Source organism: Durio zibethinus, chromosome 4 (assembly GCF_047325235.1).
Source record: "Durio zibethinus cultivar Kanyao isolate XHJ-2024 chromosome 4, ASM4732523v1, whole genome shotgun sequence".
Lineage (NCBI taxonomy): Eukaryota > Viridiplantae > Streptophyta > Magnoliopsida > Malvales > Malvaceae > Durio > Durio zibethinus.
In genome coordinates this window covers 2,008,284-2,034,809 of record NC_143165.1, presented here as the reverse complement: position 1 = coordinate 2,034,809, position 26,526 = coordinate 2,008,284, and the positions used below count along the sequence as shown (strand labels likewise).

The following is a 26,526-nucleotide window of genomic DNA, read 5'->3' as shown; positions in this document are numbered from 1 at the left end:
CTTTACGAAATGGAAAAGTTTTCGGGTTAATTATTAATTTCACTTTGACCAATGGTAAGTAGGGGACGTGCATGTTGTTTTTTTAAGATACCATTTTCGCAATCCGTTACAGGGAATGTTCACAATAAGTTTTCAATTATCACCGACATTATGGTCCTCATGCGTTGTAAAGCATCTTGTTTAAAGAATTATCTTTATTTGAGAGTAAAAGTGTTGTATATGTTATCAAAATATATGTTTTTTCAAGGTGTTTTAAGTGTCTTTTATAAATTGCAAAGTTTTGAAATGTATAATTTGCATTTATATTAAATAAATGAAATTTGAGAATATAAAAATAAATTTTAGAATGAAATTAATAAAATATTACAAAAATTTTTAATTTTAATGACACTAAAATTTTGAGAATTCATAAAAGTGCAAGTAATTTTTTATTTTTATTTTATTAAATTAATGAAACTGCCACGATAGCTTAACGTTTTAAGATAACTTTATATTTTTTATTTTTAAAATTTTTAAATAAATAATAAAATTAATTACAATAAAATTAAAAAAAAAATTATTATAATTATAATTAAAAATTTATTATAATTACAATTAAAAAAATTTAATAAAAAATTTATGTTAAATAAATTTTATTAAAATTAATATTTAAATTTAATTAATAATACAACGAATTTAATCATACCTTACCAAATGTGCGGGGAAATTCAAATTGACACTTAATCTCCCTCACTCTCACCACTTTCCATCAACACTATCAAATCACTTTTCCTCTGTTTCGATTTCCTCTGCTGCAAATAAGAAATTTCTTCGATCTTCGCTGAAACTTTGATTCCTCTAGTTGTGTAAGGCAGCGATTCCTCTGCTAACAAGAATAAGTCATACTCAAATTTGCAGCAATCACTCTCTATCGACGAGGAAAAAAATTAGGGTTTTGACTACTTCGAGAGGAAATGTGAATATTAGAGGAAGAGACAGAGTGTTATCAATTTCTTGTTTTTCTAAAACGAATGCTTCGATTGAAAGGGTTTCATTGGAAGTAAAAGAAGAAGAACTACCTCCTTTTGATATTAATCTTGCAGTTATTCTTGTTGGTTTTGCTGTCAAAGCTTATACAAGTCCCCCTGTAAGTTATTCATTTGGATAATCCAATTTCTTTTCTTTTTTTTTTTTCTCTTTGATTTAATGTTTTGTTACTGAGAAATTGTGAGGAAATTGGAATCGTAATCGATTGAATTATGAATCTTTATGTTTCTGCATTTTTACTGAGACGGTGTTTTCATAAAAAGCAAAAATCACATGAATGTATATTCAAGAAGGTTATCTACATTTTTGAAGAATTAAAAATGGAAGTAAAAATAACAACCAAACAAAACCTTAGCTTTAAGAAGGTTATTTATGTATCTATTGGTAATAATGTTTGGTATTTTCTTTCTGGTTGGATTTGTTTTCTTGTCAAGAAAATATAGGGAGGCGTGAAATTGATGCTGCAGATTGTAAGATGATGCAGGCTTAATTTGGATTCACGAAGCCGAACAAGTCTGCTAGAGTCAGCCATCAGAGTCAGCCCATTAAATGTTATCATTTTTCAATCTGTTAATTTCTGTTATTTACTTTTACAGTTTGCCTTCTAGAAGGTGGTGGGGAATTTTCGAGATTCTAAGGGGAGGAAATATATGTTGAGAGGTAATGAATGAAACGGTTAAGACAGACGTGACTCTTCCTCTCTTGCGTCTTCTTCTTTTTCTTCTTTCTTCTCTAATATTGTTTTGCACTTCTCTTTGGAATTGCTCTTTTCTTGATTTGTGCAGCATCATTTGGTATCAAAGCCTTCGTTTCTGGCTCAATGACAGAAGGCATCAACACTAGACTCCAAAAGGAGGTCAATCAGTTACAGGCAGAGGTGGAGCGGGTAAACAAAACTATGGACATGAGGTTTGATGAAATGAGAGCTGAGTTTCGGAAACTTTTGGATCGTATATCTGCTCATGAAGGAAGTCCAACCATTGACAAGCAGGGTAGCCAATCTCTGAGGGGTCAGGAATCTTCCCCAGCTGGATCTTCAACGATGGTAACAACTCACTACCCTAACTTTTATAGATCCTTTAAACTTGAGTGTCCAAAGTTCAATGGAGATGATTTTAAAGGTTGGCTCATGAAAGTCGAGCCGTATTTTGAAGGTGAGGGGGTTCCTAAAGGTTCTAAAGTAAGAGTTGCTATGTTGAGCCTTGAGGAGAAAGCCTGACAATGGCACCAGCAATATGCTAAGGTGTAGGGGGGTCTTGATAAATTAAACCGGGATGCTTACATTTTTGAAATGCAAGATAGGTTCATTGCTGGTAAATTTGAGGATCCTATGGCAGAGTTGGTAGAATTAAGACAAAGTGGTAGTGTTGAATAGTTTCATGATGATTTTATTGGGGTTCTAAATTTACTGCAACTATCTGATATCTATGCTTTGAGTATTGTCATTAGTAACTTGAAACTTGAAATTGGCCAGACCTTTAAGCTGTTTAAACCAAAGATGTTGAATCAAGCCCTTTACCTAGCTTAACAAATTGAATCCATTATACATCCTACCCTAAAGAAACCCTTTATTGCTTTCAAACACATCACATCTACTAATATACCCAGCTCTATGTTTAAATGCAATAGCATACCCCCTCTACTACCAATTATAATACCACCCAATCATAACATACCTACATAGAACACTAAAGCTCTTTACCATGCCCCAAAACCCCACCACACTACTTTCACCCAACCAAAACCTTTAAAACCCAACACTAGGAAGCTTTCACCAGCAGAAATCAAGGGTAGGAGGAAAAAGGGATATAGCATTTGGTGTGGAGATAAGTACTCACTTGAGCACAAATGTGTGAAGTCACAACTCTACTAAATGTTGTTGGAAGGTTGTGAAGAAGAGGAGTTAGAGTTTAACATAGAATAATGAAAATACTGCCATTATTAAACTTTTATTATCATATGAAACTGAGAACCCTTCATAGTGATTTCTTTACATGCCATGTTAGGCATAAATGGTTACCAGACTATAAGGGTGAGTGCTTTGATTCATAAATGCCCATTTGTTGCATTGATTGACTTGGGTAGTACTCATAATTTTATTGATTCATCTATTGTCAAGTTGCTAGACCTATCAGTTTAGCAAGGTTGTAAATTGCCTGTTGCTATAGCAAATGGAGGTAGCTTATACACAACTAGACTTTGTAAAAGGGTCCGATGATTGGTGCAGAGAGCCAATTTTTTGATTGATTTCATGGTATTACATCTAAAAAGATATGACATTGTGTTGGGGGTGCAATGGCTTATAACCTTGGGGCTAGTAATATGGGATTTTCATGAATTAACTATGCAGTTCTTGTATAATTCTAAGAGACATGTAATACTAGGCTTGCAACCTAGGTTAATTTAGATCATGAAGGAGAAACATTCTTTGAAAATACTACCATCTTTGATGAATGAAGCTAGACACCATCCTTGTGCTTATATGATGACAAATAGCTTATAAACTCAGTTATCTATTTTAGTTTTAGAGGAAACTGAGAATTCTTCCATCAAATTGGCATTAAAGAAGCTATTATTGGAATATATAAAACTTTTTGAACTACCTTAAGGGTTACCTCCCAAAAGGCTTCATGATCATAGAATTACCTTGAAGTATGAAACTCAAGTTGTGAAGATGAGGCTATATAGATACCCTGCCATTCGAAAGGATAAAATTGAAAGAATGGTGAAAGAAATGCTAGATAGTGGTATTATTAGAAATAGTAACAGCTCTTTTGCATCTCCCATTGTAATGGTGAAAAAAAGATGGTTTTTGGAGGTTATGTGTGGATTATAGGTAGTTAAATTAGCTCACCATCAAGGACAAGTTCCTTATTCATTTGGTGGAAGAATTGTTGGATGAGTTGGTGCATGTTAATTGTTTTTCCAAGCTAGACCTACGATTTAGATACCATTGGATTTGGATGTTTGAAAGAAATGTTCACAAAACAGCTTTCAGAACACATTAAGGGCATTATGAATTTTTGGTAATGCTTTTTGCACTCACCAATGCTCTTTTTACTTTTTATGGATTAATGAACTCACTTTTTAAGTGTTAGTCGAGAAAGTTTGTTTTTGTTTTTTTTTTTTTATGACATATTGGTGTATTCTTTTGACTGGAGACTTATTTAGTTCATTTGAAACAAGTATTTAAAGTTCTTAAGGCAAACCAGCTCTTTGTTGAAAAAAGTAAATGCTAGTTTAAGGCTATGGAGATAGATTACTTAGGCCATGTAATTAGTGGTAAGGGCATTATTGTAGATCAAAGTAAGGTCTAATGTATTTTAGACTGGCCAATGCCACGATCTGTGAAAGAACTCAGGGCATTTTTGAGACTCAGAGGGTATTATAGAAGGTTCATCAAAGGATAAGGGTTGATTGCTAAATAGTTAAATAATCTGCTTAAAAAAGATGCTTAGAGATGGATTGAAATTATAATTCATGCTTGGAATCAATCCAAAGAGGTCATAACTTCAGTATTAGTCTTAACTTTACCTAATTTTTTGACAAAATTTACAGTGGAGACATGCATCTGGAATTGGATTGGTGCTATATTGACTCAAAACAAAAAAACCTTAGCTTATTTTAACAAAATTTTTGTGTCACGATTCTAGAGAAGAGTCATAAATCCTACATCAATTGTGTACTAGAGTTGGTTATGAGATATAAGGAATCATACCACCTTTAACTTGTAAGGTACTTTTTATGAAAAAAATCATGAGGTCAAGGGTGTTGAAGCGAATAATACCTTACAAATTGGTGTGAATCGTGATAGGTTGATTTGAGATGTTGAATGAGTTCATATTTCGATTTTGGAGTTGCATGACCTAAAGCTTAAGTTTCGACCTGTGACAAGTGATATCAAAGCCAGCTTTAGGGGTATTAGTGATGTGCCACCAAGGATGATGGGCTTTCGTTGGAGTGGATAAGGATGTTACGATCTTATAAAGGAGTCATGAATCTCACATCGATTGTGTACTAGAGTTGATATAAGGGTTTACACCACCTTCAACTTAGGTGCATTTTGTGGGACAAAATCATAAGGTCAAAAGTGTCGAAGTAGACAATACCTCATAAGTTGGTGTAAATCATGACAGTTAGATTGATTTGGGATAACAATCCGGGTTTTGAAGTTACACCAGCCTGGAGCTTAAGTCTTGGCTTGTGACATTTGCACTAATACACCATGTTTTATCTATTTATGATAAGAGATGATGGTATTTTTATTCGTAATTAAAAGGTAAAGCCCTTATCTAGCTGGCAGACACTTCAAAATCAAGACAGACCATTAAAGTTTAAAATTATTTTTGCATCAACAGGTTGCTACTTTTACTTACAAAAATGATGGGCTATGATTATGAAGTCTCTTATAGGAAAAAAGGTCTTTAAACACAGCTGTAGATGTTCTATCCAGAAACCCTGCAATGCATGTGGCACAATTGTTAGCCATTTCAATAATGAGTACGAATGTGTTGTAAAAGATCCAAGATTTAAAAAAGTCGGATGCAAGGCTACAAAAAATTATTCAGGAGTTGCATAATGATTTGAGACAGAATTCTAAGTACACTTGGTATGGAGATTAGTTGAAGAGGAAAAAGAAACTAGTGGTTGGTAATGTTCTTAAACTGAAGCAAGAATTATTAGCATTTTTTCATAGCAATCCTTCTAGTGGGCATTCTGGGGCATAAGCAACCAGTAATTGGATTTCTAGTATATTGTATTGGAAAATAATGAGAAAAGAAGTTAGAAAGATGGTTAGGGAGTCTATTGTTTGCCAACAAAACAAATATGATAATAGTGCAAGTCTAGGGTTGTTACAGCCTTTACCAATCTCTGATAGAATTTAGATTGATATTATATGGACTTCATTAAGGGTTTTCCAAAGTCTGGTGGGAAGGATATTATCCTATTGGTGGTGGATCGCTAAAGTAAATATACACACATCCTTACTTTGGCTTATTCGTATACTGCATAACAGTGGCTCAGATCTTTATGGACAATGTCTTTAAACTTCATGGGTTGCTTAGCAGCATAATCTTTGATAGGGACGAGGTTTTTATGAGCACTTTTTAAGAGGAACTATTCAACAGGTTTGGAACTTCTTTGAAGTTTTCAATAGCTTACCACCTACAAAAAGATGGACAGACTGAGGTAGGTGTTTGGGAACCTATTTAAGATGCATGACTGGTGAAAAGCCTAAGTGTAGGAAAACATTTAGTTTCATCGGTTGTAATCTATGTAGCTTATTGTAATCTGTTGATTATAATTTGTATATATTTGTTCCCTTAAAATTGAGAATTTGTATTTTTAGAATTAAAGGTAGAATATCAGGATAGACAATCTCTTAATTATAGAGATAAGATTTAGGAATATTTAATTTTTTAGTTTACCCTTTAATTAGTTGTATTTAAAACTATGGTGTTTGTATAATTCAACAGATAAGTTATATACTCTTAATTTTTCATATGGTATTAGACCTTTAGGCTCTTTTTGAAAAAAAAAGGTTTCAACTTTTATTGTTGAATTTTATTTTAGGCCTTTATAGCCAAATTTTGTTAAGTTTTTCATACTATTATTTTTTCTTTTTAGCCTTTATTGCCTAGACTTATTTCAATCTTGAGAAAGATAATCATGTCAGAAATAGCAGAATATGTCGTTATTACTTAATTTGAGGAAGTGACAACTGGTCAAACCATAGGAAAACTATAAAATATCCAAGCTATATACGTATTAAATGGAAAAAACTACTTGAAGTGGTCTCAATTGATTCAAACCTTTTTAAAAGGGAAAGAAAAATTGAGCCATCTTCTTGGTACTGGTCTTAAGAGAGGAGATCCAAAATTTGAGGCTTAGGATTAAGAAGATTCCATGGTTATGTCATGGCTGTGGAATTCTATGGCACCAGATATTAGTGACACCTGTATTTTTTTATCCACGGCCAAAAATATTTGGGAATCAATTTGGCAAACCTATTCCAAGGCTAAGGATGTCGCTTAAGTCTATAAGATAAAGATCAAGATTGTAGCTCTTAAACAAGGGAATATATCAGTCACAAAGTATATTATTCTTAAAAAAAATCTTTGGTAGAAGATAGACCACTATCGGTGCATAGAAATGAAGTGCAATAAAGATGCATCAACTTTGAAAAAATTTATTGAAAAAGATTGACTATGATTTTCTTGCTGGACTTAATGTTGAGTTTGATCAAGTCAAAGTCAAAATTATGAGAAAAGAGGATTTGCTTTATTTAAATGAGTTGATCGCTATGGTTAGAACAAAAGAGAGCAAAAGAAGAGTGATGCTTGATAGTCTGTATGTAGAAAGATCTGTTATGGTCTCTAATAGTGGAAAGAACCAAAACTTAGAACAATTTTAGTCAGTAAGAAAGGGAAAGGTGATTTGGCTAAAACGTCAAATTGTGACAATATTTAGTGCACCTATTGCAAGAAGCTAAGGCATACCAAAGATCGTTGTTGAAAACTAAATGGAAAACCTTCAACTTCAAGCAAAGAATGGGGTTATAAAGGAGGATAGCCAAGAAATCAAGGACAAGCTCACATGACTACAATGGAGTTAAACCAGGAGAAGTCTCAAGAACAAGAAAAGTTGGACAAAAAAGAGATTAAGAAATAGAAAAGCATATTAGGAACCCTTGAAAAGAGTACTAGTGTATATTTCTTGGCACACTTAGGTAAGGTCTTTAATGTATGTAAAGTCTCTAATTCTCATAGATTAAATGTCTCGGATAAGTTTATTAAAAATTCTTAGGCATTGACTTAGTAGCCATAGGTCACATGATACATTTTTCGTAGAAGTTTAGTACATATACCCTATGTCCTAGTAATAAAAAATTGTTGTTGTAGATGATTCATTGATGGTTCATTTATTACAGTGACATGATTAGGAAATGTTCAAATTAATCCCTTATTTGTTCTTAAAAATATTTTTTATGTTCCTATATTATTTACTAATATGATATTTATACAAGATTTACTAGAGACATAAACTATAATGTGACTTTTTATCCATTTTATTGTGAATTTCAAAACTAAGGTTTAAGGAAGAGGATTGGACTTGCTAAGAAAAATGATGGACTATACTAGCTTGAGAGATTCAACAATGCAAGTAATATTAAGAATAGTTTATCTTTGTCATTTTCTTTTTCTGAAAAATCTCTAAAAAAAGATAAAATTTGACTTTATCATTTTTGTCTTGGACATCCTTCTTTTGAAACTTTGAGAAACATGTTTCTTTTTTTGTTCAAAGGATTAAATGTAAAAAATTTTCATTGTGATGTTAGTGAACTTGCAACGCATAGATGTGTGTCTTTTTCAATTAGTAATAAAAGAAGTTTTACTCCCTTTTACTTGATTCATAGTGACATTTGGAGTCCATCTACAATTCTTAATATTTTTTGTACAAGATAGTTTGTTTCATTCATAGATGATTATACTCTTTTCATTCATAGATGATTATACCAAGATCTCTTGGATTTGTTTACTTAAATTCAAATTAGATGTGAATAGTATTTTTTTTAAACTTTCAAAACATGATATAAAATCAATTTAGAGTGAGAATAAAAAAATTTAGGTCGATAATGCAAGAGGCTATTTCAACTAGAGTTTATCTACTTATTTTCAAAAAGAAAAAATTATCCATAAGTCATCTTGTGTTAATACTCTATAGCAGAATGAAATGACAGGAAAAATAGTCATTTACTAGCAATAACTCGAGCTTTTTTTTTCAAGCAAATGTACCCAAATCTTATTGAGGAAAAACTGTTCACACTATCGCATACATTACTATTTTTGATTTTATGAAAGAATTACAAGTGTACTTAAAAAGGAAAATTTCAGCTTCTAAATTGGCGTAAATCCAAGAACCTAATCCTAATTCTAGAAATGAGGTAATTATAATTTCTGACTTAGTTTCTCAAAACGAGCATGAATCTCCTAAAAATTAGTGATTATGATATGCCTATTGCCATTAGAAAAAGAATCAAAGAATGTACTAAATATCCACTATACCTAATCTCTAATTTTGTGTTATTTGAAAAATTCTTACTATCCTACTAAAATTTTCTTATGAGCTTAAATACTATTTCTATTCCAACTACATTATTTGGGACATCCAATGAGAAATGGAGGCAGGCCATGAAAATAGAATTGAGTCTTTAGAAAAAAATAAGACATGAGAACTGGTAAAGTTGCTTACAGAAAAAAATTCAGTTAGGTATAAATGGGTTTTCACTGTAAAATATAAGGTAAATGGTATTGTTGAAAAGTATAAGACCGTGATGATGGCTAAGAGCTATACTCAAACTTTTGAAGTTGATTATTAGGAAACTTTTGCTTTAGTTGCCAAGATGAATACAATTAGGATTTTGTTATCTTTGGCTACAAATTACAATTGGCAATTTCAACAACTTTATGTAAAGAATGCTTTTTTACATGGTGATTTGGAAGAAGAAATATATATATATATATATATATATATATAAAACTTTCACCAAGATTTGAAGGTCATCTAAAAGCCAACAAAGTATGCAAACTGAAAAAGATTTTATATGGCCTTAAATAGTCTCCTAAGGATTAGCTCAGGTGATTTGTCAAAGTGTTGCTAGCAATGGAATATAAACAGAGTCAAGGGGATCACATACTATTTATTAAGTACTTAGATTCAGAGAAAGTCACAGTTTTGTTAGTATATGTTGATATAATTGTAACCATAGATGATAAAAAAGAGGAAGAATCTCTAAAATAGTGTTTGACCAGAGAATTTGAGATAAAAGTACTAGAAAGATTGAAGTACTTTCTAGGAATTGAAATAGCTCATTCACGCATGATATTTTCATTTCACAATAGAAATATGTGATTAATCTTTTGAAAAAAATTGGAAGCTTGCATGTAAACCTACAAATACTTTTATAGCTCTTAATCATAAACTTGAAGAAGCTAATGAAAATGTTATTTTAGATAAAAAGATGTATCCGAGATTAGTTGAAAGACTTATTTATCTTTTACATATTAGACTTGACATAGCATATGTTATAAATATGATAAGTCAATTTATGCATAATCCTAAAAAAGTGCACCTATAGGCTGTCTATTGTGTACTACACTATTTGAAGGCTAATCCTAAAAAAGGTATCTTATTGAAAAGAAATTCGAGGTTGGTACTATAGGCATATACAAATGTTGATTATGTAGGTTTGGTAACTGATAGAAAATTAACTTCAGGATATTTCACTTTTCTACGTGGTAATTTTGTAACTTGAGAGAGTAAAAAATAGAATGTGATGATAATGTTAAGTGCTGAAGTAGAGTTTAGAGTAATAGTTCAAGGAATTTGTAAACTACTATGGTTAAAGATTATCCAAGAAGACTTGAAGATCAAATGGGATGGACTAATGAGATTTTATTGTGATAACAAGTTTGCAATAAGTATTGCACACAATCCTGTGCTATATGACAGAACAAAACACATTAAAGAAAAACTAGATAGTGGGTTGATTTTCATATCATATGTATCAATCAAGGGTCAACTTACAGATGTGTTGACTAAATGTCTCAATAGTGCAATCTTTTAGGAAATTATTTTCAAGTTGCGAATGAAAAACACCTATTCACCAACTTGAGGGGGAGTGTGAGAAAATATTTAGTTACAATTGGTTGTAATATAATCTGTTGATTGTAATCCATATATCTTTGTATCCTAAAATTAAAAATTTGTATCTTTAGAATTAAAGATAGAATATAAGGATAGACAATTCCTTAATTATAGAGATCTGAGTTATGAATATTTAGTTTTTTAATTTACCTTATAGTTAGCTGTATTTAAACTTATGGTGTTTTTATAATTCAATAAACAAGTTTTTCTATATACTCTCAATTTTTCCACATTAAGGAATGGTTTTGATGGTTGGTTTTAGCTAAATGGTGGTATAATACCACCTATCATTCATCCATCAATGTCTCATCGTATGAAGCAGTTTATGGGCATCTACCTCCAGTGCATCGTCCTTACTTGTTAGGGGAATCTTAAGTTGCTACAGTGGATCGTAGTTTACAGGCTAGAAAAGTTACCGTTAAAATGCTTAAGTTTTATTTACAACGAACTCAGGATAGGATGAAAATGATGGCAGTTAAGAAAAGGATTGAGAGGGAATTTCAGAAAAAGAGATTGGGTGTACTTGAAGTTACAACCTTACAGGCAATAATTGGTTCATAATAGGAATTGTCTTAAGCTAGTTATCATGTATTTTGGACCATTTCAAGTGTTGGAAAAATTGGCAAAGTGGCCTATAAGTTACAAGTACCCCTAAGATCAAAAGTCCATTCGGGTTTTCATGTATCTCAACCTAAGTAGCATGTTGGTGATCAGCCTACTCAAGCTTAGCTACTTGTTATGGGAACAAATGGTGCAATTATCAAGGAGCTTGCTCAAATACTAGCCAAAAGAATGGTTAAAATGGGAAACCAAACTATAACAAAGGTGTTGGTTAGTTGGATTGATACTTTTCCCAAAGATGCTACTTGGGATGTACTTTATGAATTACAGCAATAATAACCTAGTTTTAATCCTTGAGAACAAGGATTATTCCAACAAGAGGGTAATTAACGTATGCTTAATTTGGATTCGCGAAGCCCAACAAGTTCACTAGAGTTAGCCACTAGAGTTAGCCTATTAAATGTTATCATTTTTCATTCTCATGCTTTGTAATTGTAAACAACTCCTTCTTAAGAACAAAATGATACGCAGCTCCTGTGTTAACTATCCATTCAATGTCGGGATCACAAATATGATTATAATTATCATGTGTATAAATCAATGAATTGAATCATTATTTGAATTCACTGCTATAACATTTCTATCATTTGAACTGTCTTTCTCATCTTTCCATTTTTGCTTCAAGATTTTACAGTATTGCTTTATATGACCTGCTTTACTATAATCGAAGCATTTCACTTTATTTTTGGACTTGGATCTATGTTTAGACTTACTACGACCTTTTACATTATGACCTTTGTTGATATTTCTACCCCTATTCTCTATGACCACAGCTTGATTTTTAGGATCTAAATCTTTTTACCTTACTTCATTAAGCATACTGTTTTTTACCATATCCAATGTCACTTTGTAATTATGAGCTAAATTAATAACAGTCACAACTAGAGTATTCTAGCTATCTAGCAATGAACCTAAAGAAATAACACATTTATTTTATCATCCATCTTAAGTTTCATAGTAGTCATTCGATTAAATATATCTTGAAAATCACACAAATGTTTTTTAATTGATCATCCATCCATGTACTGTAAATTACAAGCTTTTTAACAAACATAACTTTATTCATACTTGTTTTTCTCTTATATAATGTTGCTAATTTTTTTTAAACAATGTGGGTATCTGTTTTTTACACTCTATAATGAAACACGTTGAGATTAACCTATTTTTTGATTGTAGTCAGCGTCTTTTTATCTAATTTTTTTCAATTTTTATTTTTTATATCTACTGCTTTAGTCAAATCATTAAATACTAACTTATATAAATCTTTGCAGTATAAATGATTTTTCATTATAGGTTTTCAAATTGAATAATTTGATGTTAATTTTATAATGAAATCTGTATCATCCTCTATGATTTCAAATAGAATTTACTCTGTCTTAGGTTGCTTTTGTATTGACATCTCAAAATAACCTTTGCTCTGATATAATTTGTTGGACTTGAAGCAATAAACACAATATAAAGGCAATATCTTGCAATGAACTCATAGTAATAGACAATAATCAATAATCAACAATGCAAGAAAAATAAAGCACATCAAGATTTATGTGAAATATTTTCTGGTGTAGAGAAAAAAAATCACAGACCATTAAAAAAAATTTTCACTATCAAACAATGGATATACAAAGTTCTTCTCTAGCTAAAACTAGAGCTAATCAATAACTAGAGGGACAATTAGAGAAATTTCACTAAATAGGTAACTTAACAAATACAACATAGATTTGTTACTAGAGAGCTTCAAACTCAATTTTTACCGTTTAGAATATAGAATTCTAAATCATAAACTTGTTGATAAAATTTTAGCTCAATTAGAGCACGTATTGACTTTCGTTCAATCAAATCTTCATTTTTCCTTTTCTTTCTAGTTTTCCTGGTTTTTCTTCTTTCTCTTGGTTTCGTGCCACTTTTTGTTTTTCTATTACATAGCCTTTTTTATTGTTTAAGGTTTTATTTAAATAGGGTTCTCTTAGGTTAAAGAGAAAAAAAGTTTTAGGCCTTTTAATTGACCAAAACCAATAGGGCTAGACCGCATATATGCTAACATATCCAAAGACAATGAACCAACTCATCAAACTACGATCAAAATGATCTTAGATATAAAGGAAAATTTGTATGCCAAAATTTTCTTTTTCTTTCAAATTTTTTCAATTTTTTACCATTGTTTGATGAGTTGATTCACAGTCTTTCGATATTCATCTACTAAGTTATGGTTTTAATTAATTTAAGAATATAGATATTTTCAAGAAAAAATGAAGTTAAGAATTTAATAAAGTCAGATGAAAATATTGTTGCATCAGATAGTCGAAATTGCCTGAAAGAATTAGGACATAATTGTTATATGTTAAATTTTATTTCCTCAAATAGAAAGTAAAGTCAAATTTAGAATTTTTTGATTAAAACTTCCATTTAAGTTTTTCAGCTACATAGTTTTTACCTGAATATGTCAAAATTTATCTTTTTAACTACCTAATTTTTTTCAATTATTATTTATATGTTGTCTTATATATGAAAATTCTACGCCATCCGCCTATCCCTTTAGCCTTAACCTGAATTCCAAATTTGGTTCACGATAGTCAATTTATTTTTAAAAGGATTTTGTCAATTGGTTCCAATATTATTTACATACAATTTATTAATAATGATATATATGATTGGTGAACTTAGTTTTACTATCACTAACCATTGTAATAAATGAATAGTTTAATTTAGAAGGTGTGCGTAAAATTATGATAATTAATTATTTATATGTATTAAAAAACCTCAACTTAGATAATCAAATGCCTTTTTTACACTACAAAATATTTTTCATATACTGATGTTTGGTTATACTGATGGTCAAATTTTATTAATAAAAAAAACTTTAACTGATGAATTTTTAATACCGTCATAATGTGCTATACGTATACCAACACTTTATTTAACCATAAATATAAATAAAATTTTTTTGACGATGTATGATTATTTGTCAGTATAAATATGTTATATACTGACGATTATTAACGTAATCATTAGTATAGGCTCAAAACAAAAAACTTATTAGCTTATAAAAAATTAAATAGGATTATTGAAGGCATTTTGGTCAAAAATGCTTTTCATAATCTGTACATAAAGTTTTTTGTATGGATTATTTATCGACGGTTAAATTTCATTAGTAAAAAAGACTTTTATTGATGGATTTTTAATACCATCAGAATATATTATACTTGTACCGATACTTTATTTAATTGTCTATATAAATAACTTTTTTCTGATGGTATATTACTATCTATTAGTATAAGTATGTTATATACTGATGGTTATTAACGTAACCATTAGTATAAGCTCAAAACAAAAAAATTATTGGCTAACAAAAAATTGCATGGCATTATTGAAGGCGTTTTTGGCTAAAAACGCCTTTAATAATCCATTCAAAAAATTTTAAAGACAGATTATTGAAGGTATTTTCGTCTAAAAATATCTTTAATAATCCATACAAATTTTTGAAAGGGATTATTGAAGGTACTTTTGGATTAAATGTGTTTTTGAACAAAAATGCTTTCAATAATTCATATAAAAGTATTTTTTTAAGGGAATTATTAAAGGTATTTTCGGTAAAAAATACCTTTAAAAATATTTCATAAAAATTTATTGAGGAGATTATTGAATGTATTTTCAGCTAAAAATGTCTTTAATAATCCATAAAAAATTGTTGGAGGGGATTATTGAAACTATTTTTTTTTTCATAAATGCCTTCAATAATTCATACAAAAAATTTTGTTGAGGGGATTATTGAATATATTTTTAGTAAAAAACATCTTAAATAATTCATGAATTATTTAAAGTATTTTTAGCTAAAAATACCTTTAATAATCTCATTGAATATTTTGTAAGGGATTATTGAAGATTTTTTTTTTGCTAAAAACGTTTTCAGCAATCCTATTAAAAAAATTGAAAGGGATTATCTAATGCGTTTTTGGCCATAAACGCCTTCAATTAATATTTTAGTTTTAATATGGTTTCATAAAATTTTAAAATCATTTTAGATTGAAAGTAAAATTATAAATAAACTACATATATAGTAGTATTTATATTCATATAAATATATCATATAAATATTCAATTTTTTTAAGGGATTATTTCAAGGCATTTTTTGATAAAAACGCCTTTAATAATCCCTAAAAAAAAAATGAGAGGTGATTATTGAAGGCGTTTATGGAAGTTAATTGTAGGTTTATGCCCATAAATATTTGGTTTATATATGTGATATTATGAATTACATTTTAAAATTTACATTATGAACATTATGGTATTTCAATAAATTGACTATACATTCGAATTTAAAATCGATAACGTTACCATATAAATATACTTCTTTCAAATAATTGTACTCAATATATGTGTATTCATATAAGCTGTCAATTGATATAAAATAAATATATACCAATAATATTAAACCAATGCCCCAATCTAGAAACTTATATTATCCATTCAACATGGCATGTGAAAAACATTATAAAAAATGAAATGCATATATTTACACCTAACCAATAATCTCCAACCTCAATGTTTAGTAAATGATAATACATACTCAACTATTCTTTATAGACTTCATAAAGTTCGTCTATCGTGAAGTTTTTTTTACTCTCTTACTAAAAAAAATCAGAAGTAAATATCAATAAACGAGAACATAATTTAGCTTTTTTATTGGAAAGATATAATGATTTTATGAAATTAATACTAACTATGAATGATGTGGTTATAAAATCATATAAAACTATCTCTCTCATAAATGAAGGATATAATATCAACATTAAGTATATCTTGGTTAATGAGATTCCTGAAAAATAAATTTAGTGGGTTTAAAAAATATTTATCTAAACAAATTCAGCATAAAAAGAATAAATTTCACATTTATCAATAATGACATCCAATTTATCTTTGCTTTTTTATCAATTGCAGACATTTCCCTAAATTGAAAAGGAAAAAATTAGTTAATATAAAAATAAAAATAATTTTGAAGAAATAGAAGATAATATAATAACATATAATATCTTTTTATAAAATTTTGAATATTGAGGTTAGGCTTAGTCGTTGGTTGAGCAGAATTAAATAAGTATGGTGTAAAGGAATTGGTATTAATCATAATAAGCTGCTAATGACGACTGTAAAATAATAAGAATGATATACTCAGATTAAGCATCATCTCAGATTCGGGTAAGTTGAAATAATTATTTCTATGAATATAACTTATATAGTATTATATCAGAGCAAATCATAATCAGTCCATTTTTGCATGCATTGAGTCATATGACGACCATGAAAAATGATAGTGTCACTCTGCTCGTTAATATATTCAAGTCAACAAATTTGAATCTGTAAGTCATTTGTCTAACCTTGATCTTTTTATATAGGAAGTTGTATGATAATAATCAACAATATTAGTTAGTAATATATCGTAATATAGATCAATACATATTGACTCTATAGATTTAAATTTATAAGCTAACCTCATATAAGTAACAATATTAGTAGCTGATATTTTATCTGGGTTACAAAATTCCTTAATATCCTCCCCACCAATGTAAGAAACTGATGGATGATCAAATAACCCTTCTTCGAACTCAACGGTAATGCAGTTTTCTTCGAATAAATTATCAAGTGAATAATTAGATAACATATCAATGGTAGCTTGAGCGAGGGTCATACTCTAAGTCTCAACATCCTACTACAATATATAATAAAATATAAATATTAAAACCAAATCAATAAATATAATAAACAAATAAATATTAAGTGAATAAAGAAAATCATACTTTATGACTAGTACCAGAGGTTGAGTTTCTTTCTTGACTTGCAACGGAAGCTTATCTTAGCTGGATGATGCTATCCGACTGGCCTACATGCATGCTAGGTTGTATTGCTACCAACATCACCTCCAAAGCTACGAGTCATTGCTATTGTTCATTCATGCATTGTTCTTGATCATCAAGTCTTTGTTGTTGTTGCTTAATGATTATTTCATATTATGATTCGTCATTTGAGGGGTTTTGGGTTGATTACTAAAGAACTTTGATGGTAACATAAATTTACCTACCCCATGAACTTGACCATATCTTTTTTTCACTCTTAATACTAAAGACAAGGGATCTTCGTCATAGTTGGTTGCTAGTTTACCATATTTAAATTTAATAGCATAATTATCTTGAAAGATAATAATAAGATAGACCGTAACAACAAATCTATACAAGTATAGAGTCATGTATACAAGCACAAAGCCAATTATACGTGATATAATGAGCAGTTATACATACAATCTTTTTAGCAATTTCTTTAGTTGCTTCATTTACAAACAATCCATCTTTTCACATATGTCTTGGTTTTCATATATCCCATTTAAAAACTTTGGTACCAGAGCTAGCTAATTCTTAATAAATTACTGCTATATAAAAATCAAAATCTATTAAATGAATGTTCATAAATATTCATTTATGAGTATAAAAAAAGTGTATGAATACTTACAACCTCATATTTGACATTTGCATAACTCTTTCTTGATGTTCGATGAAGATATACTTGTTTAGCTCGAATGTTCTTTTATTGTTCTTTGATTTTTTAGAAAAGAAAGAAATTACATAAATCACATATTAAGATATTGAATATATTACATAAAATCTTATAAACAATTTTTTTAATAGGTATGTGTACCAAAAAATCTTCTAATAGTCGATCTCAAACAAAAATCATCTAATCACAACACCATGATCAATGAACGATAAAATATATTAGGCTGTCAATCTGATTTTAAAGTCTCTGAATGCTTTCTTAGCCAATTACAATACAAGCTTTTTACACTCAATTGGGATGTTGAACCGTTCTTAAAAAATGTAATACAATTAGTATGAACACATTGAATTTTAATTAAATGATCATTTAACAAATTTTATGAAATAGTTGAATAAACATACCACAACCGATTCTTATATACAATCATTTAGATCATTAGGAACTTGTTGTCAATTATGGTATGTAATAGAAGTGCTATTACAGATGACTGCTCCAATATGACCAGCCAACTTGGCACCTCCATCAGACACAAGTTGCCCACTTTGATTGAATTTGACTTGAATTTTTCATGTCAATCACTTTAATTTGTTTATTTCGTCCCTTTGCTTTTCTTTTTTTCACTACAGGTGTATCTTCTTCATGTTCAGTAACAAGAGAAGTATGTTCTTTAGATTTTATAATACTTGCGATTTTGATTATAATTATATGAAATACACCAAATTGTCTCTCTAAATTTTATACAGTACGTAATAAAATACAACCAATATCATTCTATAGTTACTAAATCAATATATGTAAAACATCCTCAAACCAATAATATTTTACGATTACAAGCCATATTGTGATTCCCACCTTAAATAAAAGTTTTATTCAAAACAAATGATGAGTAAAAAAGATACACAATTTTCATAATACCATTCAGTAAACTGTAATATTTAAACCAAACTACATAGAAATACTATACATGCAATGAAAGGTGATTGGACGATTAAGGTGATGGTGAAATGAATAAAAAATATATATATAGTAAGGAACGGCCAAAAATATACCTATATCGAAGAATATAAATAATACAAAAAACAAATAAAATAACGACATATCCATAAAAAAAAAAGGTGCGTGGCATTGAGTTGCTGAAGGTTGACGGCGACAAGAGAGATGAAGAAACCAAAAGGTAAACTAAATGGGTTTAGGGGGTTTGGTTACAATGCAACTTTTAATCGTTCTTTGTAATAGCAGTTTAGGATTCTAAAGTTCAAGATAGGAGAATGAATTTAAAAAATGATTAGTGAAGGGATTTTACAAAAAAAAAATGCCTTCAATTTTCTTTAATGGAATATTTAAGGTGTTTTCTAGATAAAAATGCCTTGAATAATAATAAAAAAAAATCATGGATTATTAAAGGTATTTTTAACTAAAAATACCTTAAATAACCCCATTCAATATTTTGTAAGTTTTAACTGCACATCTAGGTGAAAGAGTACTTTTATCATATCCTTTCACCAGCTTTTCTGCCATAAGCATATTATCAATTATGCTTCTCCCCCTTAAAAAGGCACTCTGACTTCTACTACTAAGAGCAGGTAGAAACTGCTACATCCTAGTTGCCAAAATCTTCGTAATACTTTTGTATATGACAAAGCAACAAGATATACGCCTGTAATCCAAAATATTGGTTGAGATTGGCACTTTGGCACTAAAGCTATGATTGTGGAAATGGAAGCAGGCAGTAAGCTATTAGTTTGGAAAAAGTATAATATAGCTTGAAGAACTTCATACCTCACTATGTTCCACGCTTCTTTTAAAAAAGGGCACTATAGCCACTAGGTCTCAGTGTCTTTTCACTGTGCTATGAGAAGATTGTTTCTTTAATTTCTTTCGTCACATCTCTTACTAATACAGACTTTTATTCGTTAGTCAAGAACATTCGGATTATGTCAACCAACAGCTCCTGTGTGCAGCCCTGAACATTAGCATCAACTGTTCCCAACAAATCTCTAACACACCCCACAACTTCTTCTGATATTTGCATGAAATTATCCAGCCTTTTCCCATCCTTGTCATGCAACACTCTGATTGTACTCCTCTTCTACCTTGCCACCACTGTTTTATGAAAAAAACCCTGTGTTCTGATCACCTTCCTAGATCCATTGAAATTTAGACTTCTGCCTCCAAAGGCTTTTTTCTACGGCCGAAAGCTCATGCAACTCTAGCGACAATTTCCTCTCCATTCCTGGCTAATGAAGGTTGAATTAAAGCAACAATTTGGACAGTCACAAGTTCTTCCCTCTTCTTTTTTACTCTCTCTGCTATATTACCAAATTGGGAAAAATTAAATCCTTTCAAAACAGGTTTTAATCTTTTTAACTTTTTATGCAACACAACTCTAGGGTTTCCACCTACTAGCAAACTCTAAAACTTCTCCACCAATCTCATAAATTGAGGGTGCTTAGTCCAAAAGTTAAAAAGTTTAGAAGGTTTTGATGGTGACTGCCTGGGCATGTTCATCTTAATCAAAGCTGGATAATGATTAGAAACTTCCGGTAAGAGGAATTCGACAACTAAATTTGACATTTGAATAAGCCATGTATAGTTGATCAACACTCTATCTAGTTTTCTTGAACGTGTATGGTTACCCCAAGTGAAAAGTGGTTCAACATATAGATGAACTGTCACTTCAATCTTCCGGATACAATCCTGAAACTCTCTTGTACTGATACTAGGAACTTGAGAGCCATCATAGTCAAAAATTTCTCTTGGATGAGCAATCACATTGAAGTCACCAGTTAGGATCCATGGACAATTTGCAAGAGTGTTCTGAATTGTGATTAAATTCTTCCATAGTCTCCTCCGTTCTCTTCAGTATTGTACCCATAGATGGCAGTGAGAAAGGTATTTCGAGCATCATAAAATATGTACCATGTATTGTTTTGATCAGTTGCATCAACTAATTCAACATTCAGCTCTGGCTTTCATAGAAGCCAAATTCAACCATTGTATGCAGCATCGTAGTTATGATACAATGACCAACCAACAAATTGAGTATTAAGGGCTTGTTGCATATTTTGCTGTTTTATTCTAGTTTCTAACAAACAAGCAATATCTGCTTTTATTCTTTTAATCCTACTTATAATTTCTTTTTGCTTCAGAAGGGCATTAAGCCCTTTGACATTCTAACTTAGTATATTCATGTTAAGGAGGAGGAGGAAGCATTAGGCAAAGTTGTCCACCTTACCCAATTTATTTTTCCCTTGTCTATATGACCCTTCTTTTTAGCTTTTAACTACTTCATCCACTTTGCAACTCCAACTGAGGTAGCGCTTATCTTCTTTGGTGAACTAGATGCTTCTGTTCTCATCTCCTGCATACTAGACTCAATAGTATTCAATACCACATCACGCCCTCTGTCTTTATCATCCAATGTGTCCAAAATGGCATGCCTATTTACTGACCCTGACTTCACAGTTTGTTTTTGCACATTAGACTGTGTCCTGCCTCACTTGTGTTTACAGCAACCTGCCTTTATTTGGAGTAACCACTTTCCTATCTCTGTTGCTTCTTTATCCAACACTTCGTCTGGTTCAGCCGTTTGCTGCTTTGGCTGCCACACCTTTGTCTCCACAGCAACTGACTTGTTCAGACAAGCCTTTTCAGTATGCCCAAACATGTTGCAATGAAGGCAACTTGAAGGCATCCAAGGAATTTCCACAGTTATAGAAGCAATTGGTCCATCTCGAAGTATAACATCAATGAACCTCGGACTATCCACATTGGCCGCAATCTCCACATAGATCTTAGCATAAGTTAATTTTTCATAGTTGGCTGTTATTTTATCCATGTTTAATGGAATGCTGAGGGCACTAGCAGTACAGCTCAGCCTCTTTTTTTGTGTAAAGCTCCAATGGCACATTACTGAGGTGTATCCAAACAAGCAGCCTATTCATTTTAAACTACAAAGTTCTCATTCCTGGCTCCCATTTTCACACAATGATAAGCTTATTTTGTATGTGCAATGGTCCTAACTCAAGGACTTTATCTCGATTTTGCTCAGGGGAAAATTGTAATATGAATAGGTTGTTCCTTGTTGGTTCGATAAGAATCGGCTCCTCATTTCCCCACAACATGCTAACCAATCTCTGAAAATGACTGAAGTTAGGAACCTTACCAATGGACTGTGCCACCGAGGAGTTTTGCCATTGATACTTCCCCTCCTCAAAAAACATCACCCGGTGGTTTGACAAGCACTTTGCCATCCACTATCTAAGGAGGAAAGAACTGCAAAGACTGATCATTAGAAGCTCAGAACAGACTCCTCCATTTTGCAACATTCTTCTGCGCACTACCAGGATTTGTTTCAGCACAGTCTCGGTCATTCGATGTTGGCCCACCAAGATCTGAGGTAACTCTAGTTGATACCTACTTTGCATCCATCAATTACCAACAATCTGATCGCCTTTTTATTGTCGATGATGAAGATCGAATGCTAAGATAAGGGAATGATAGAACAACAAGAAACATGCTATTTGGCAAGAAAATCGTAGCCGTTAGAAGAGAAAATTGGAGGTTTCGAAAGAAAATATAGAAGTTGGGCAAAAAATTTCTCTACTCATGAGAGACCTGCTAATGTGAGCGAAAGCATTTTCTTAACGTGTGCCCCTATCGATGGACTAGATTTTCCATATATTGTTACTAATATTTTACTTTTTTCTTATAGCACAACAAATATATATTTCAATGCTAACAAATACATTTATATTCCTAGAATTATGTTGAAGTTGGACCGCTGGTAATTGTTGAATTTTATTGTGCCAAAATATATAGCAAAACAAGAAGAAATCTAAAAAAAAAAAAAGTCAAATCTTTTATGTTCTAGCTAGGCTCAAACTTCAATTACCTTAAAAACAAGAATTCTAGAAATGGTTGAAAATAATAGCAACATTAAAGTATCCAATTTAAAACCAAATGATAATAAGTAGAAGAATTCAACTTGAATATGAAACTATGATATTAAAAAATTTTTCACGTGACAAATTAAGAAAGAGTAATGAAAAAAAAATTCTGATTTTAATACCATGTTAATTATTCAACTTAAAATTAATTAATAATAAATGAAAGAGTCGAACCTAAATATAAGATTACAAAATATTAAAAACTTATTAGATATAAGATAACTTTAACAACAACTATATATATTGTCCATGCAATAAGACTTAATTTCATCATAACAACTTTTTTTTTTCATTGTAATCTCCTTAATTATTATTTTATAAGATGGGGGACTTTTGCTCAATCTTATGAGAAATTTCTCCTTTGGCTTATCCACGTAAAGATAAAATTACTCCATACAATTTACCTTAAACTTTTTCAACTTTGGTTATTTATATTTAAAATATTAAGCTCTTTTTTATAAAATTATATTTGAAACCTTTTTATTTAAAGTTTTTTGAAAATTTTAAATTATTAAATTTTAATTAATAATATATTTAAAATTAAATGAAGTCATAATATTTATGAGATAGAAAGAGTAATGAATTAAAATGGCAACTAAACGGACATATATCAAGCATTTTAATTTCGCTTGTAGTAATAATCCAAAAAGAAAAAAGCACTTAGATTTTTTCATATTTATTCAGGGGCATATCTAAATGTACACTTAAGATTTTCATGAACACCCGCAAAGATGAAAAAATATATCTAAATTTTTTTTTTGCTGGACACCCTCAAAAAATTTCTCTCATCATCTCCAAAGAGTAAGAAAAAATTTTTCTAGATACCCCAAAAAATTTCCCCAACCACCATTTCTATCTATAAAATTAATAAATTCATTGATTATATATATATATATATATTATAAATAAACATTCAAAAAATTTTCTAGATCCATCAATGCATAGCTTAGCAATTGTATTGCCTTCACTCATAATTTATCAAGTTCTTAATTTTGATAACATTAAATTAATTTCGATTTTTCGGATTGTACATGAAGTAAGAGAGATTGTGACATGAAATAAAAACATCAATTTATTGTGTAAAAAAGCTTTGGGCTTGTTCCCATGGAGCTTTTACCCTTTCCATGCCATTTGGAATCCCGTAAAATGTAGATTTTTCAATGACAATTTAGGCCAAATTGTCATCTTATTAGAACAAATTATTATCCTCTTTGAAAAAGAGAAAAAAAATCACAAAATTATTTATTTATTTATGACGGTTGAAAAAGCTGCGAGAAGAGTCGCTAAATTTGATTCTATTCACATGCTTTTTCTGCCTAAAAAACCATAGGGAATTTTTTTATTTACCAATTCGATCTGATTACAAAAGTCAAGTAATTTTAGTTTGAGTGCGTCAAATGGCATCGTTGCTTATAATGAAGATTTTCGTAAGTGATGACATATAGACCAACATGTTACCCTTTCCCAAACTAATTAGAAGAAACTTCAATCCCAATGCATTTTTGCTGCTCAAAGCATTACCCTCTTGTCATGTAAATCTATAAATAGGGGAACTCTTCACAAACTCTGCACAAAACCATCAGTTTCAAAAATATGAAGTCTCTTCACTTTTCAACGTCTTCATCATTTCTTTTTGTTGCTCTCTTCTCATTGTTGTGGGCAACCTCAGCTCATGCTGATGAGACTTTTCTTGATTGCCTTTCTCTTCATTCCAACGACTCATCTTCTATTTCTAAAGTTATCTTCACACAAAATAATTCTTCCTATTCTTCTGTTTTGAACGCTACCATTCGAAATTTTAGATTCACTACACCATCTACCCCTAAACCTTTGATTATTGTAACACCGCTCCATGCTTCCCATATTCAAGCAACAATTTATTGTTCAAGAAAACATGGGCTCCAAATTAGAACTCGAAGCGGTGGCCATGATTTTGAAGGTCTTTCTTATGTATCTGAAGTCCCGTTTGTTATTGTTGATATGGTTAATCTACGATCAGTTGACATTGATGTAGAAAACAAAGTTGCATGGGTTCAATCAGGTGCGGTTCTAGGAGAACTGTATCACAACATTGCTAACAGAAGCAACACTCTTGCCTTTCCAGCTGGTCTTTGCCCCACTGTTGGAATTGGAGGGTACTTGAGCGGAGGAGGTTATGGCTTATTATTCCGCAAATACGGTCTTGCAATAGACAATGTAATTGATGCACAACTTGTTGATGTTGACGGGAGAGTTCTTGACAGGAAATCCATGGGAGAAGATCTGTTTTGGGCCATTCGAGGTGGTGGTGGGGGTAGCTTTGGAATTGTGGTTGCATGGAAAGTACAGTTGGTTTCCGTTCCATCAACTGTGACTGTGTTCACAATCAACAAGACCTTGGAACAAAATGCGACCAAGCTTGTTCATCGTTGGCAATCCGTTGCACCCAAGCTTCCAGATGAATTTTACTCTGGAATTACTCTAACAAGGGTAAATTCTAGTGAAGATGGGAAGAGAACAATTCTAGCTTCCTTTCATGCCTCGTTTCTTGGTGGGATTGATGAGCTGGTTCCATTGATGCAAGAGAGATTTCCTGAGCTGGGACTAGTGAGGGAAGACTGCGTTGAAATGAGTTGGATTGAATCTATTCTCTACATGGGCAACCTTCCAAACGAAACCTTGAATATTTTGCTTGATAGGACATACCAAAGTCCTCTTCTTAGTCCTTCCTTCAAATCAAAATCTGATTATGTGAGGAAACCCATTCCTGAAATTGGATTTCAGGGGATGTGGTCAAGACTTTTTGAAGAAGAAGGAGCATCCGCTAGTATAAGTTTTATTGCTTACGGAGGCATAATGGATGAAATTCCATCGACTGCTACTCCATTCCCACATAGAGTTGGCAACTTATACAAAATCGTATACAACGCAGGATGGCAAGAAGAAGAGAATATAATATCTGAAAGGTATATAAGCTGGATTCGGAGACTTTATAGTTACATGGGTTCCTTTGTTTCAAAATCTCCAAGGCAAGCCTATATCAATTATAGGGATCTTGACATCGGAATGAATAATGAAGGAAACACAAGTTTCGCTCAGGCTAGCGTATGGGGTCGTAAGTATTTCTTGAACAACTTTGGCAGGTTAGTTCGTGTGAAGGCCGATGTTGATCCACAGAATTTCTTCAGGCATGAGCAAAGTATTCCTCCTTTTTTTCACTAACTAAAAAAAATCAAAATAACCTTTGGGCGTTAAACCTTTTATAGAAATATTTGATTGGAAATTGTGTAAACAAAATAAAGAATTCTTTTGTAAGCATTTGGGCCTGATTTGTTGTATGATTATTTAAATAAATGTACTAATTACCTTTGCTTTCTAATTAGTTGTAGATCATATATATTTATTGAATTTGTCTCCTCAAATTTGTATGAAAATTAATAATATAATGTGTAACATAAAAATAAATGTTCTTCTTTTGGTACGTACGTAAGATTTCATAGGATTTTTTATGATAAAAAAAAATTCATTGAATTTTAGGCTACACAATAATAGGCAAGTTATAATATTACTCTTCCATCTTATGAACCCCACCCCTCCTATCCCACAATTAAAACTTCTGGTTTCTATATTGATATTTTTCTAACTTGAAACAGACATTTTCAAGAGGAATTGAAGTCAAGAATTTAATTAATTAAAATTTCTT

The 26,526-nt window shown here is 31.0% G+C and overlaps 1 protein-coding gene and 1 pseudogene across 1 annotated transcript; both read left to right on the top strand.

Moving 5' to 3' along the window:
* Positions 1-751: 751 nt before the first annotated feature.
* On the top strand, positions 752-3,175 carry LOC111288325 (uncharacterized). Its single transcript, XM_022879162.2, has 3 exons — positions 752-1,126; positions 1,461-1,686; positions 1,812-3,175. The coding sequence occupies exons 2-3, from the start codon at positions 1,677-1,679 to the stop codon at positions 2,243-2,245; spliced, it is 444 nt and encodes a 147-aa protein (XP_022734897.1). The 5' UTR covers positions 752-1,126; positions 1,461-1,676; the 3' UTR covers positions 2,246-3,175.
* A 21,144-nt stretch (positions 3,176-24,319) lies between these two features.
* Positions 24,320-26,142, top strand: LOC111287751 (berberine bridge enzyme-like 8 pseudogene; annotated as a pseudogene).
* Positions 26,143-26,526: the final 384 nt, after the last annotated feature.